The sequence below is a fragment of the Diaphorina citri genome, unplaced genomic scaffold (assembly GCF_000475195.1).
Source record: "Diaphorina citri unplaced genomic scaffold, Diaci psyllid genome assembly version 1.1 scaffold2006, whole genome shotgun sequence".
NCBI classification, from domain to species: Eukaryota; Metazoa; Arthropoda; class Insecta; order Hemiptera; family Psyllidae; genus Diaphorina; species Diaphorina citri.
Window position 1 is genome coordinate 12807 of NW_007379432.1, and position 16131 is coordinate 28937.

The window sequence follows — 16131 nt, forward strand, 5'->3', positions numbered from 1 at the left end:
AAGAGTTTAAATCCTGATGGATTTAGCAAAATTAGATCGCGGATGACCTTCTACTGATAAGATAAGAAAGGATAAAATAAAGGAGGGAAATTTTTAAATTCTTACCTTGATAAGGAGTTCCACAAAAAAGCAAAAGAGTGCGGGAGTGAAAATTCAACGAGCACAAAAATTTCAAAAAATTAATGGCGCGAAAAATTCAAAAATTTGAAATTTTGTTTTTTTACCGGGTTTTGTGATTGTGACTTTTGTGTGAAATTTTTCAACTGTTTTGTGTTATTTCCTAAATATAAATGTAATTATTCATGTAAAATCACATTGATTAGTGATTAGGTGGTTTGTGTTTCCATAAAATAGTAATAAAATGCCTGAAATCGAGATTCGTGGCATTCCCGTCAAATTTCCCTATGAACCGTTTGGCGCGAAAAATTCAAACATTTGAAATTTTGTTTTTTTACCGGGTTTTGGGTTTTGTGATTTGTGATTGTGACTTTTGTGTGAAATTTTTCAAGTGTTTTGTGTTATTTCCTAAATATAAATGTAATTATTCATGTAAAATCACATTGATTAGGTATTAGGTGGTTTGTGTTTCCATAAAATAGTAATAAAATGCCTGAAATCGAGATTCGTGGCATTCCCGTCAAATTTCCCTATGAACCGTATGAGCTTCAGAAGGAATACATGAGCAAAGTTATCGAATGTCTTCAAACCGTAAGTGATTTCAGGTTTTAATACAAAAAATATTAGCAACAAGTATTACACAAATGGCTAATCTTCTTTTTCTTTGCCTTTTCCAGTGTTCCAATAAGGGTTGGCATTATTTTGTCAGCCTATCATTGAGCCCTGAGGTGATTGCCCTGACATTTGGTTTTGGCTACAAAAATTTACGAGTGAATGCCCTTTGTATTCAACCTTTGCCATTACTTTAACAAGGGAATGCCTTTTCCAGTGTTACGATAAGGGTTGGCATTATTTTGTCAGCCTATCATTGAGCCCTGAGGTGATTTGCCCTTTGTATTCAACCTTTGCCATTACTTTAACAAGGGAAATTTCAGGCTGGTATCCTGTTTCTTTTGAATTTCAGGGTAAAAATGTGATAAGGGTTGGCATTATTTTGTCAGCCTATCATTGAGCCTTGAGTTGATTGCCCTGACATTTGGTTTTGGCTACAAAAATTTACGAGTGAATGCCCTTTGTATTCAACCTTTGCCATTACTTTAACAAGGGAAATTTCAGGCTGGTATCCTGTTTCTTTTGAATTTCAGGGTAAAAATGGTCTCCTGGAGTCTCCAACTGGAACGGGTAAAACCCTGTGTTTGCTGTGTGCCACACTCGCTTGGCAGATGGCCAAGAAAGCTTCCATCCAAGCTCAGCGATTAGGATTTAATCCAGATTCGGGATTATCATCTCTGGAGTTTATCACAGGAGACAATAATACAACCAAGTGGGGTAAGATTATCTGTCATCTTGGTTCAGATACTGAAGGAACTTGTATGATAAAATGCTGCTGATAAAACAACTGCTAGGTATAGGGTTTTTTTTTTTTTTTTCTCTCTGAGAGAGACAGATTCCTTTGATTATGTATAAGTTCCATCACACTCTTATAGTTTGTCTTTTTTGCTAGGATTTTAACCAGCCCCTTATAAGATATACACCTTAAAAGCACCAGCAGTATGTAGGGTAGCATGCCTGCTTTGTAAGCACTTGTTGCTCAGTCAATTCCCACCTGGGGCAAACTTTATCCTAAACAGATAAGGTTCATTCTTAAAATGGCTGACTTTCTTCTAGCCTGTGCTCCTTTTCTCTTCAACTTAAGAATGATAGTATCTCAGTACAGTCCCCTTTCGCAAACCTTTTTTTTTATGAAAACTTATGGAAACTTGGAACTTAATATGTCCCAATAATTCTGTATTTCCAGAGGACAAATTTCGTGCCCCTAGAGCTCTCTACTCATCCCGTACTCACTCCCAGTTGAACCAAGTCCTGCAGGAGTTACAAAAAACTGAGTACACACATGTGAAAGTGTCCACACTTGGGTCTCGAGACCAGTTGTGCATACATCCAGATGTGTCCAACCCCAACAATTCAGGGGCAGTGAAGGTATGGTGCAGCTTTAAGTACAATGTGTTCAGTGTAAGTAAGGAACTCTCAAAATGGTGATTGCATCACAGTTTTTCTTAAGGGAAAAAACAGCCAAGGTAATTAGTTTGGAAGGTAATTATGGAAGTTGTCTGCAAAATTTGAGGAACCTGAGGCTAAAAAACTTGAATTAATTCTTTTTTTCTTTTCTTTTTTAGAAAGCAATGTGTCGTGCCCTGGTGTCGAACCGATCGTGCAAGTACTACGAGGAAGTATCCACCAAGGTTATTGACCTTGGGATAGAGATCGGGGACATCGAGGATTTGGTGAAGAAAGGAAAGAAGAAGAAATGCTGCCCTTACTTTGCAACCAAGGAGCTGCAGAAAAATGCAGATGTCATTTTTCTCCCATACAATTACCTCCTGGACCAGCGGATAAGGAAGACTCAGGAAATTGAGTTGAATGTGAGTAGATATTTTTGAACACCCTGTATGTAGCTGCTAATGTTTTTAGTGATGGGTGTTTTAGCCCCCTTTCCGTGACAAGCTTCTCACAACAGTCCAAACATTAACCCGATGACTAAGTATGATTGGGACTGGAAAAAGCCATGATTGGCCAAACAACAATGCCTTGTAAGCGCTCGGTGGCGGGTTGGATTCTTGCTTGGAGTAAATTTTATCCTACACAGATGAGTTTCGTTCTCGGAACGACTGGCTTTCTCCTATCCTGTCCTCCTTCTCTCTTTGACTTCGAGATGATGAGACCTTCGTTGTTATCGTTCCCTCTACTAAACCTCTTGCAAAAAAAATATTTATCCCCACTTTCCTTTCTTTTTCTTGTGTTCAATATAAGTAAAATCATTTGAGAATTATATATTCTTTTTCTGTTTTATTCATGTTCACAGAATGACATCATTATCTTAGACGAGGCCCATAACGTAGAGAAGATATGTGAGGAGGCTGCCTCGGTGTCTATAGCCTCCAGTGATCTGGCCCTGTGTATTACTGAAGTCACATCGGTAAGCAATAAGCATACTAGTACTGAGCTACCAAGACCAATGAACTCACTCGAAAAAAGCAGCGCTATGAAACCTTCGAAGGATTAAATCAACAAATTTCAATCTCACAAGTCAACAACGACAGCACGTTGAAGGCACCCGTTCCCAAGAAATAACTCAAGCAAGGTTGAGCTTGTTTAGCATCTGATTAGGTAACCTACTCAGGCTGGGTTAGGTTAATGTCAGGAGGCGGGTTGTTGCCTAATAGAGGGCACATTCTTTAACATCCATGCCAATCCAAGAACGGAAAAGTTGAGTCAGAAAATTTCCGCCCTGACCGGGATTCAAACACACCACCTCTAGGTTGACAGTCAGTGCTCTTGACCACTCAGCCGCAGAGGTGGGCTTCTGTAACTTTGTTTATTTTATTGACAAACAAATAGGTACAATTGCAATTACAATTTCACTTTCCCCTCTCGGCAGGTGATGGAAATGGTGGTTCGAGATGAGGACATGGCCTTTGGAGGTCTGGATGACACCTCCAGTAAGGATTTCACCAAGGAGGATCTGATGATGCTCAAGGGTCTCCTGTTGGAGATGGAGAAGACATTTGATGAACATCTGAAGCTGAGTGAGGAGGGCAAATCCTACGATGGCGCCTATATATTCGCCATCCTGGGTCATGCGGGGGTAAGTTGAACCATTTGAGTCCTGCAAAAAGTGATTGGAAAAATCTTAAATTCCCATAATAAAACTTTCTTACTTATTCCGTGTCCGGTAAAATGTCACCTTCTATGTCTGCCGCTCCCAGAAGCGTGCAACTTGTACTGCTCTCTCATTAAATATACTTCCAGAATGAGACTGAAAAGAGAGAAAAGTCCATTTACTCCCTCAGTCTAAACAAGGTCTTGAGTATATTTTTGAATATCCCCCCACCCCTCGTATGTACAGTTGTACATGTTGTTGTTAGCTAATATCAAAAATTTACCACTAGGCCCGCATCCCAATATTTTCCTACAATGTTTGTGCTGGCTTCCAAGGCAGGACTAGAAAAAAGGTGAACAGAGGAAGATTCAAGGAACAGAGAGGACAATTACACATAGCAGCAATGTAAAAAATAGCTAAGTAGTTATAAATAACTTCAATTATACGGAATACTTACCTATACGTACTTATGTTTGACAGGTAATATGTTCCATCAATTTGTCAAGGGCCTAGGGTTACCTTGCCCTTGGGATCAGTCTTTCAAGGGCTTAGGTTTACCTTGCCCTTGGGATCAGTCTTTCAAAGGCCTAGGTTTGCCTTGCCCTTAGGATCAGTCTTTCAAGGGCCTAGGTATGCCTTGCCCTTGGGATCAATTATATTTATCTAAATTCAGTCCAGGTTTCTACATGGAAATTAGAATCTGGAGCTTTAAATCTTAAGTTATAGTTCAGATTCGACAAGAAAAATATGACTAAAACTGGGGTCGTTTTTTACTTTCCTTATCCTATGGGAAGTGAGTATTGAAGACGATTTTGATAAGGGGGGAAGCGATTATGAGGTTAGATGTTTTGTTTTGCCCAAATGTTTACAATAATACATACTTACTTACAGTTAGTATTATCCGCATCGAAAAATACCTCTGAAAATTGTTTCAAGTAACAACACCACACTAAATTATTTGCAATGAATGAAAAAACCAATAAAGTCTATTTTTAATTTTTGTAAATTTTAATTGAAGGGCTTATTTCTTTTCAAAGCCAGCCGTTTCGAGAACGAACCTCATCTGTTTAGGAAAAAGTTTGCCCCGGGCGGTCATGGAACCCAGCGCTTACAAAGCAGGCACGCTACGTTCAGCTAACTAGGCCATAATGATCTTTTTAAAATGTAACAAGTTTGTCCTACGAATCCAAAATCCTCTTTGTTTCAGGTGTTTATCTGTGTAGAGGAATCCAAAGAGAAGAGAAAGAAAATAGTCACTTCCAAATCTACTCCCAAAGTGGTCCACTTCTGGTGTTTCAATTCTGGGTTTGCGTAAGTTGGACTGTTTTACTCTTCTGTATAGTCAGCTCCCATGACACTCGCATTGTACGCGGGAGACCCGGATTCGATTCCCAGCGGGGTCAAAAAATTTGAATTTTGCAATTGATTGATTCCGTGACTGGCTGTTGCGGGGCCCACTCAGCCTCGCGAGGAAAATGAGATAAGATGAGATTTTGTTTTATTTAGCATCAAAGGCTATTATATTACAACTTTAAATTTACACACATGAATGTATATACACTGAATGAAAAAGAAACCTATTTAAAAACAAATAAGTATGTATTTTATATTTTCAGTATGAAGTCTCTAGTCAGTACAGGGGTTCACAGTATAATTTTAACATCAGGTACTTTGACTCCGTTCAGTGCTGTTATCAACGAGTTGGGTATTCCTCTGGATGTTCAGCTGCAGAATCCCCATGTAATTGATAAAGAACAGGTGAGAAGATAGTTAAATAGATACATAATTTCTAGATCTAGATAATAGATAGAGATAAGTAAATAAAATATAATAGGTAAGTATGTAGAAATTTGGAAAATTTAGGTTATATTTATGACGAGAGAAAAAATCGCGATAATGCTAAAAACACACTCGCCCAAGATTCCTTCATCAGAAGAGTCTGTCTGTAGAGAACTTATTGGAATTCGTGAGATACCTAAATGTATATACCACCTAATTTGAACTAGGAGTCAGCAGGATGCATGAATGACCTTTTAGAAAGCGCTTTATATTACTATTATTATTTTATTGTTTACAGATCTGTGTTCATGTGATAAAGAAAGGTCCTAATGGAAAGGAATTGAAATCTGTGTATGCCACTAGGTAAGATCTCATTTTAATAGAAATTTTTTTTAGAGTTTTGTCTTGAGAATTTGATTTTTCTCAACGTTTTACAGAGGAACTGAACAGCCATTCATTCAATTTCTTTGATACATTCTCTACTATTTGCAGGGACTCTCAACGTTTTACAGAGGAACTGACCATCCATTCAATTTCTTTGACACATTTTAATAGAAATTTTGGCCTTTTAAAGATTTTTTTAGAGTTTTGACTTGAGAATTTGATTTTTCTCAACGTTTTACAGAGGAACTGAACAGCCATTCAATTTCTTTGATACATTCTCTACTATTTGCAGGGACTCTCAACGTTTTACAGAGGAACTGACCATCCATTCAATTTCTTTGACACATTCTCCATTATTTGCAGGGACGATACTGAACATGTGAACAACCTAGCATCCACCGTACTCAACACAGCTGGTATTGTACCAGGCGGACTTCTGGTGTTCTTCCCCTCATTTGCTATGATGGAGAAATGTATGACCATGTGGGTGGAGGCAGGCATGTGGAGCAAGATCATAGAGAAGAAGGTAAAACATGCAGCTTGGGTTCGATACCCACCATTGGCAAAATTTTATACTCGTTTTTCGATCGCAAATATTTCAACTGGTTACTTTCTGGTGTTCTCGTGTTGATCCAGCACCTAAATGGGAAGTATTGTGTCTCTTCTCGACCATCTGATGAGAGGCATACATGGGCATGCTACGACACAAACCACATGCGTCTAATGTAGCAGTTATTTCATTGCTACGAAATAAAAACGGCAGCCCTAAAAACAAGGGCCTGCCTTCTCCCATCAACCTCACCTAAGTGTGAATGGGGCAGCAATTGCACAAATGGTCACCGTCCTGATACCAACCACGCACAACGTTGCTGAACTTAAGTGATATATTAGGAACTGGTGTCAGCTCCCATGGCATAGTGGTCACTGCGCTCGCCTTGCACGCGGGATGCAAATATTTCACACTGTTGCTGAGTATCACTGATTAATTCATCATTACAATTTTTTATAATGGTAATAGGATTATAAGGATATTTACCTTTAACTCTACGTAGTTGTTTCCACATTTGTTTTTTATCGATTGGGCGGTCAATAGTGTTTAAGAAGGATATCCAATGAGAATTCTTTCTGGATAGAATTGTTTGACGAGCAATGGTCTTCTGTACTTGCGGAATGCTTTTTTTCTGTTTTTAATACAGGAATCAACTTCATCACACCACCAAGGAACACATTTCTTCTTGAATTTACACTTGGGAATTGATTGAGTACTGGCATCTATCAAGATGTGGTTCAGTTTTTCAATTTGTTCATCAATATTGTCATATTGCAATATACGATTTTTTTTTCCGTCAACCTAGTTACTCGTAACCAAAAAGCCCACCTGAGGTTTAGGTGTAAGGGCAAACAGCCCTAAAGGATGGGTTAAGCTTATACGAATCTCTTCTTGTAACATATCCCCAATATGGGACACAGCATCTCATTAACTCATTCTTTTTTATTTTCTGCCATCTTTTCCTTCTTTTTTTCCCCCTATTTTTTCTTCAGTTACATATTTTTTTCTTCTTCTTTATTGTTATTTCTTTTAATTTATTATGTTATGGCTGTCCATGAATTGTAAATAAATCTAAGGATTCAGTTAAATGTTGAAATTTAACCCAATCAGCTTTATTATAGGACCAGGGTTTGAAGGGAGTTACATCAGAGAAGTTACAACCAGGGAGGAAAGAGACAAGGATAGGAAAGTGATCAGAAAACTGTATATCATCATATGTGAACCATTGAAATTGGGAAGAAATAGAGCTGGAAACAAGAGACAAATCAATATGGGTAAAGGATCTATGGGATAAATTAAAATGAGTGGGGGAGCCAGTGTTTAAAAGGGAGATATCATTGTTATCCAATAGAAATTGTTCTATTTTGTTACCCCAGGAGTCACAGTGAGGACCTTGAAAGGCAGCGAGCCCGCCTTGTAAGTTGTAAGCCCTAGGTCTCGAGTTCGATTTACGCCCAGCGTAAACTTTAGTCTAAACAGATAAGGTTCGTTTCGGAACGGCTGGCTTTCTCCTATCCTATCCTCCTCTCTTTGACTTCTAAACAACAGTACTTCTACCTGCCTCGGTGGTGTAGTGGTCAAGGCGCTCGCCTGGTAAACAGGAGGGCGTGGGTTCAATCCCAGCCGAGGTATGGAATACCTACCTCGGTGGTGTAGTGGTCAAGGCGCTCGCCTGGTAAACAGGAGGGCGTGGGTTCAATCCCAGCCGAGGTATGGAATACCTACCTCGGTGGTGTAGTGGTCAAGGCGCTACCTACCTCGGTGGTGTAGTAAGGGACTTTTCAGTCCTATTCGAGCAGTATAAATACCTAAGCACTATTATTATTTCCAATGAAATCCCCACAAATCTAGCCTTTCCTTCTTGGTTTTCAAGGTATCTGAAGGTCTGGACTTTTCCAATCGCAAAGCCCGTGGTGTTATCATATTCGGAGTCCCCTACTCACCTTTCAAGGATTTGAGAATCGTCGGCAAGAAACAGTACCTAGATGGGAAGAAAAAACAGGTAAAACAATTAACCCGTTTGTGGTATATTTTTTGAGACCAATTGTATATAGGGGGAGTGTAACCTTTTTTTGAGACGAATCTTACTTAGTACGCCCGAGAAAATATGATCCGAATCGTGTAGCCAAAATAGTCACATCAGGTATATTGAGACGAATTGTGTACTGCCTGTTTATTTAGGTGATATTTTCTCGATGACGTCACATGAACTGTCCCAAGTAAGCTCCCTTTTAGGTGCCACTTGTGTAATACGTTCGTACGCATTGAATGACCTTTTAGATAAAGCGCTTTATATTACTATTATTATTTTATTGTTTACAGATCTGTGTTCATGTGATAAAGAAAGGTCCTAATGGAAAGGAATTGAAAGGACTTTTCCAATCGCAAAGCCCGTGGTGTTATCATATTCGGAGTCCCCTACTCGCCTTTCAAGGATTTGAGAATCGTTGGCAAGAAACAGTACCTAGATGGGAAGAAAAAACAGGTAAAACAATTAACCCGTTTGTGGTCAATTTTTTGAGACCAATTGTGTATAGGGGGAGTGTAACCTTTTTTTGAGACGAATCTTACTTAGTTCGCCCGAGAAAATATGATCCGAATCGTGTAGCCAAAATAGTCACATCAGGTAAATTGAGACGAATTGTGTACTGCCTGTTTATTAGGTGATATTTTCTCGATGACGTCACATGAACTGTCCCAAGTAAGCTCCCTTTTAGGTGCCACTTGTGTAATACGTTCGTACGCATGCATTCCTGTTCATGACTTACCTATATCGTGACGTCACAACTCATTGAACTTTTTCATTGGAACGGCAAAAAGAAATGATACTTTTATAACTTCAGATTTGGATTTTCCCAACTTTTTACGTAGGAATCAGCCTATCATTCATATTTTTTTACCCAAATGTTCACCTCTGTGGCCGAGTAGTCATTATGAATTTGATGGCCAATTCGTTTTCTTTTGATAAAATTTTGATGGCAAATTCGAGGAAATCAGGCTGGTGTCGTAAATTATTGGTGTAAAAAAAAGTGGATATAACTATCGAATTTTTTTTACACTGCACACATTCCGACCATTTTACCGATTGTTGAATCACTATCAATGGGTAACCCTAGTTGAAAGTGAATTACTAATAATGCGACGTACATTCTCACGAAATGCGTATGTTATAGGATTTACCAAAATTGCACTCGCTGTTTTTCTCTCTCTATCACTTTCATTTCAACCACTCTGATTATTAGGTGAGGAGACCCGTCAAAACTTAAACGGGAACGACTTTGAAACTCGTGTTTTCCCGGTAAAGTGTATCCTAATGGACATATTCTTTGTTGGACAACAAGACAGCTTTGTCCACAAAGTACCAAAATAATCATGTGTGATATACATCTCCCCTACTTTTAACTCTTTTTCAGTTACTTCTCGAATGTATTGAATGCTATACGTAGACACAAAGTGGTTTGACAATTCCCAAACTATTTGCAATATAATTTTTAAGTTTGTTTTTAATATTTTAATTATTTTTAGCATTATTCTCATGTTATCTTATATGTTTTTTGTGTTTGTATATTTTTTATCTCTATCATTTTTATTTTAATGATTCTGAATCTGTTTTTCCATTTCTTTTTTAAAGAAAGAACAGAGTAGAATACTTTAGCTTTCACTGCAGTTTCCCTACTTCATTTTTCTTGTTAAAGTAATAATTTTCACAAACGTTATTGGTGTTGGTATTACTAAGAGCAACGAGGTGATATTTTTATTTATTTCCATAATGTTTTTATATCACAGGAAGACAGCTTTGGTGGTTTTTATTTTAAACTATTATATCAAGTACACAATGTTTTTAAGTGGGAGTTGTGAATATTCTATAACATATTCAAAGTTTTTACCCCAAAAACATTTTTGCTTGATTTACCTTTTACATCGTAAATACAACTGGCCTGTTATGTACAGTTGAGAAATTTATGAGATAGTATAGGAGTTGTCAACTTCCAAAGCTGTTTTCCTGAGTGTTCTTTCATCCAGTAATATATTGGTGGGGCTTGTTAGATGCTGTGTTAAACTGCATGACTGTTACAAAGCGTATCTAATATTTTTTTCAGTGGTTACTATTTTGTTTCTTTTCCTTACAACCTATTGATATTCGCAATATTTGAGTTGAAAATCCTGAGGTAAAACAGAGCGTTTAGTGGAGCCTGAAATTTTCTCAAACTGAGGGGATCTGATTTGCCATGGAGGATAAGAGCAAGATGGAAGGCGAAGAAGAGGGTATATATTCTTGAGGTCAATCCATTCGGAAAACCTAACAGCTAAGGGTTTGGAACTATTAACAAATATTAAGTCCCTGCCATGTCTGGATATGTTCATGATTATATCTCTCATGGGGTTATTAATGTTGTAAATAACTTTGGCGACATAATTTCCACTTAGGTAGTAACGCCTGAAATTTAATGGAGGTTCACCTGCATCAACTTGAAGATTTTCTATGCGGCTAGATTTAAAGGCTCCAGTAGATATTCTTAGTGCCATATTTTGGATAGGTTCAAGTCTAGATAGTTGTTTATCACTGGCAGATCCATAAATAGGTGCCATTTTGGGAACCACTCTTTTCCGGGTAAATAAAATTAGTTTGGTTTTCTCTTCAGAGAATTTTGGACCGCTTGTTTTAGACCATCTGGATAAATCATCTAATACTTGTTGTAAAACATCTTGAACATATTCCAAGTTAAAATGAGCCATGTATAATATGATATCATCTACATATATACTGAACTTGACAGCAGGGGGGAAACAACTGACCACATCAGATATAACAATGTTCCATAGGGTAGCACTAAGAGACGAGCCTTGTAAGATACCATTCTCAAGATTATGGGGAGATGAAATAGAATTCTTGATTTTGACTTGAATTTTTCTGTCACATAAGAATTCTTTTAAATAAGTAAAAATTCTACCCTTGATGTTCCAATTGTTCAACATGGTTAAAACTTTATATTGCCAGGTTAAATCGAAGGCTTTTTCTATATCTAGTCCAATAGCAACAGTTACTTCATGTTGAGCCATACCTTTCAGTATATCATGTTCCATCAGTGCAAGACTGTCAAGAGTTGATCTATTCTTAATGCAGCCATTCTGGTGTTTATCCAATAATTCTCTAGTTTCCAGTATCCATGCAAGTCGACTATTAACCATTTTCTCCAAGGTTTTACTTACGCAGCTGATTAATGAGTCTCAATCCAAAATCTGATGACCGATTTTTGACAGGTTTCAATGAGATGTTCAATGTTTTCTGGCCTCTGTTACGCTAAACTGACCTCTGGTTGTCCTCTTTTCACGCAAAAACGGCTCGACCGATTTGATGAAATTTTTTGTGGTTGTTAAGAAATGTATTCCGGGTGACAGGCTACTTAAAATTTTCACATTCCATGTACAATTGACTATTCAATATACTTTTTTTTTGCGATTTGCAATGGGGCTCAACCACTTTTTTTTTTTTCTTCGCTGATAAAGGAAGTTCGAAACACGCTGATCTCAATAGAAATGCTTAAAATTTCATTTGAGGCTTCCTAAGATGAGAAATCTTCGTTTGAAATTTTCGAATTTTGAAACGCACAAAATTTTCGCGGGCAGCCATTTTTTCGTGATGACGTCAGTTCATGCGAGGTCGTAAACCATGGCTGCTTCAACGTTATTTTTTTGCGACCTTTGAGCGACATTTTAGGGGATTTAGGGACCGTTTTGGATGTTTTTGAGTGCGCCAATGCACTTTTTGGGTACTTTTACATCGGAATAGGACTCTACCTCGAAAAAAATTGTCATTTGGTTGTGCCCCATTTCGCGTATTTTGTAAAATATCGTGAACATTCAACTAACTAAAATGTTCCGTGTGACACATCATTTCACAATGTTCTTCCTTCATAAGTCATATGGTAACATCAGATTTTGGATTGAGACCATTTTTCGCGTATTCGCGAAATTTGCAGCTCGTGAATCGACAAAGTGTTTGTAATTTAAGTGTGACACATCATTTCACAATCTTTTCCCTTCATAAGTTATGTGTCATGTGATAACATCAGATTTTGAATTTAGACCATTTTTCGCTGATTCGCGAAATTTTGCCTTAGCGAAAAATGGTCTCAATCCAAAATCTGATGACCGATTTTTGACAGGTTTCAATGAGATGTTCAATGTTTTCTGGCCCACTTGCTTCGTATTGTTATGAATCAACCCATTTGAACTTATGACAATCGGTATAATTAATACGGATGACAATTTATACATTTGAGCTATTTTATGTTTCAGGTCTTAATAATTTTTATTTTCTCTATGTAAACTTTATGGAGGTTTTCATCAAGAGGGATGGTGACATTAATTATGAATGCTTTCGCTTTGTTATTCTGTGAAGTTTCATTCTTATCCATTATCAATATATCTGGTCTCTTATTTGGGATATTAGTGTCAGTAATAATAGGCATGTTCCAATATAACTTGCCATTTTTATTTGTAGATGTTCACTGTGGTTTGTATTTACATTTACTAATAAGGCACAGATTTTTCTATTACTCATTATTATTATTATTTTTTAATAAAAAAAGCTTTATATTGAGTGCTTGATGAACAATTGCAACCAGGTTATGCCGATTTGTATAGGGTTTTTTTTAGAGGTTTGTTTTTTAAGCTTTATATTGAGTGCTTGATGAACAATTGCAACCAGGTTATGCCGATTTGTATAGGGTTTTTTTTAGAGGTTTGTTTTTTAAACGGCTTTAAAAGACATGCTATTTGAAGTATCGACATGATGTTTTGTTTTTTGGAAAGGAAATTGTATGCCATTTAGTGTTTGAAATACTAAGTTCGGGCATACCGGCCCCTCGGATAGCTCTAACGAAGCGAAACATTTGGTTTAATTTTTTGTTTTGTGAACGCATAATTTCACTCAATTTCCCTCCACAGTCGTGCGATTTGACTCCTTTGGATGATTTTCTTTCGGGATATGTGTAAAATCATTAGTTTATGGTGAGATAAAGAGTAAACTTTGGAGCACCTGGAAAACATCATTCACCGTCTTTGCAAATATACGGCTTCAGATTATGGAAAAAGTGGTCGAGAACTGGATTTTCCAGACCGAGTTTCATTCGATCTAGCCAAGGCGCCCATTTACCGGAAATTTTATTCAAAGGTCAAACACTAAAAAGCAAACTTTTACCTATCTCTATCAAATAAAATAAAAAAATCATGGCCATACCTGAAATAGTATGTCTTTTATAGCATTTTGAAAAACAAACCTCTAAAAAAAAACACCCTATACAATAAAAAAATCATGGCCATACCTGAAATAGTATGTCTTTTATAGCATTTTGAAAAACAAACCTCTAAAAAAAAACACCCTATACAGGGTGTTCCGCGAACGACTGTACAACGCTTGAGGGTTGATGCAGGACCTTAAGGGCTACCAGAAAAACCTATCTGGAATTCTGGACGGATCCGATTTTCAACAGGGGCGGAGTTATGAAGGATTTTCTGTTTTTCAACATTTTTCATACCTTGTCCCCTTAAAACGCCTTTATCTCTTGAACCAATAAAGATAATATATTGATTGCACCATTGAAAAGAACACAAAATTTACTAAAAGATAAGATTTACTTATGAACCTTTTAATAAATACAAAGGGAAGAATGTTGGTACCTACCTACTTAACTATAAAATTGTAATAGAATGTAAACAAGAGAAATTCAAACTTTCGGCTTTTCTTTTTGGATTTTTTTTTTTTTTTTTTTTTTTTTTTTTTTTTTTATTATACAAAGTGCGCTCGCTATAGGTGACATCAATACGGGTAATATCTCGTGACACACCCTATATTATGAATTATTTACTTAATTTTTATACTTTCTTTTTTTTCTTCTTCGAATGACCACTTCTTATTTGATTCTCAAAGTACTATCGAATTTATTTACAAAAATATTTTCCCCATGAATTTTATTTATCTATAATTATTTTGAGAGATATCTACTTATCCTCCTCATTAGTTGGATTGAGTATAAACTTTAACAATTCTAAACAAAACATGAATTCATTTCCTTTCAATAAGTATTTGTTTATTTTCCCTGAAAACTTTCCGTTTTCCAATGTTTCTCTTGTGATAAACACATTCCATTTTAATTTGTATGAAATTGTAAATACGTTATGTTTAAAATGAAGGAAATTATCTTCAAGTTTTTAAACTTTCAATACACTGCACAATTTATAGAAAACTTTGGTTATAGTTCTGAGTTGAACGTACTTACTTTCAAGTCCTATCCTAGCAGTATAAAAAAGTGGGTTTTCTACTGTAACCAGCTTGTTCCCAAAAGCTGTACTAGGTACTTAGTTTCAAGATTTTCAAGAGTTAGGCATTTGTAATATAGGGTAAATTGACTTTTTCAGTCTCAATTCCACAATAAAGAAAGCATTTTATTCAGTGGGTTTCAAAGGTCACAAAAAATATTGTGGGCTTTCAAGGAAACACCTTTGTATCTGGTAACAGTGTGATATCTTTCCCAGTTTCCCGTTTACTTATTCGCAAACGTGTGCCAAATTTCAGGTGTACCAATGCTGGGACCCCATCAGTTCGGTGCTCCTCATCCCCCATTTTCTCACTTCGGGGCCCCTCGCCTCCTCTCTCCTGCCCCGAATACTTCCTTCCCCTCACACCCGCGCGCCTTCCTCTACTGGCCTTACCCCTCTCCCCCTGTCTCCCCCACCATGTATATTATGCCTGGGAACCCCCCTCCCCCGCACCAACCCACACACCCCATGCACCACTCCATAGACGTAAGTAGTTCATTAGAGAACTGTCCATTTTCATTTTTCAACTTTTTCTGTAGCTGAAAAAGAATAAAGAAAAAACTGACCATTGAAAATTTCACGCGATTGCATTACTTTCCTTCAGAAGGAATACCTGTCTAAGAAATTGGAACTGTATATGTTGTTCTCTTCCAAGACAGGAACTTTTAGACTTGGCTCGATATAACACAATGGTTTTAAAAGTAGATGCAACCATTTATGTATGCTGTCTGTTTTGCTTTCAGTGGAACATGGATTTCCTTGCACCTAGTCACCCACACATGAGTCCATTCCCTCCTGTCCGTAAGTATAAATATTAATATCACATAATTATTCAAACAATAGTAATATTACTACTTTCCCATGGCGTAGTGGTCACTGCGCTCGCCTTGCACGCGGGAGACCCAAGTTCGATTCCCGGCGGGGTCAAGAAATTTGTGTTATGCACATGATTGATTCCGTGACTGGCCGTTACGGGGCCCACTCAGCCTCGTGAGGAAAATGAGTAGCTATGTAATATAAATGCGCATAGCGACCGGTAGGTAATTGGGAAAAATCCAGCTCCCAATTACCAGCATGGTAGGTAATTGGGAGCTGGATTATTGCGATATATGTATTTGGAAAAATCCTACAATGCTGCAGTGAGCACCAAAGTTGTGTGATTATTGCAATATATGTATTTGGAAAATCCTTCAATGCTGCAGTGAGCACCAAAATTTGTGAAATAATAACATGACTTTGATGGCACATTCGTTTTCTTTTGACAAAATTTTGATGGCAAATTCGAGGAAATCAGGCTGGTGTCGTAAATTATTGGTGT

The 16131-nt window shown here is 37.3% G+C and overlaps 2 protein-coding genes across 2 annotated transcripts; both read left to right on the forward strand.

Moving 5' to 3' along the window:
* The first annotated feature begins 462 nt into the window (after positions 1–462).
* LOC103517917 (regulator of telomere elongation helicase 1 homolog) lies at positions 463–8682 on the forward strand. Its single transcript, XM_026829844.1, has 11 exons — positions 463–708; positions 1263–1446; positions 1916–2097; positions 2295–2540; positions 2981–3094; positions 3557–3763; positions 4986–5089; positions 5395–5536; positions 5856–5920; positions 6305–6467; positions 8335–8682. The coding sequence occupies exons 1-11, from the start codon at positions 607–609 to the stop codon at positions 8527–8529; spliced, it is 1704 nt and encodes a 567-aa protein (XP_026685645.1). The 5' UTR covers positions 463–606; the 3' UTR covers positions 8530–8682.
* A 6067-nt stretch (positions 8683–14749) lies between these two features.
* On the forward strand, positions 14750–15711 carry LOC103517918 (wiskott-Aldrich syndrome protein family member 2). The gene is made up of 2 exons (XM_008482966.3): positions 14750–15299; positions 15557–15711. Exons 1-2 carry the CDS (start codon positions 15078–15080, stop codon positions 15629–15631), a joined length of 297 nt encoding a protein of 98 aa, XP_008481188.1. The 5' UTR covers positions 14750–15077; the 3' UTR covers positions 15632–15711.
* Positions 15712–16131: the final 420 nt, after the last annotated feature.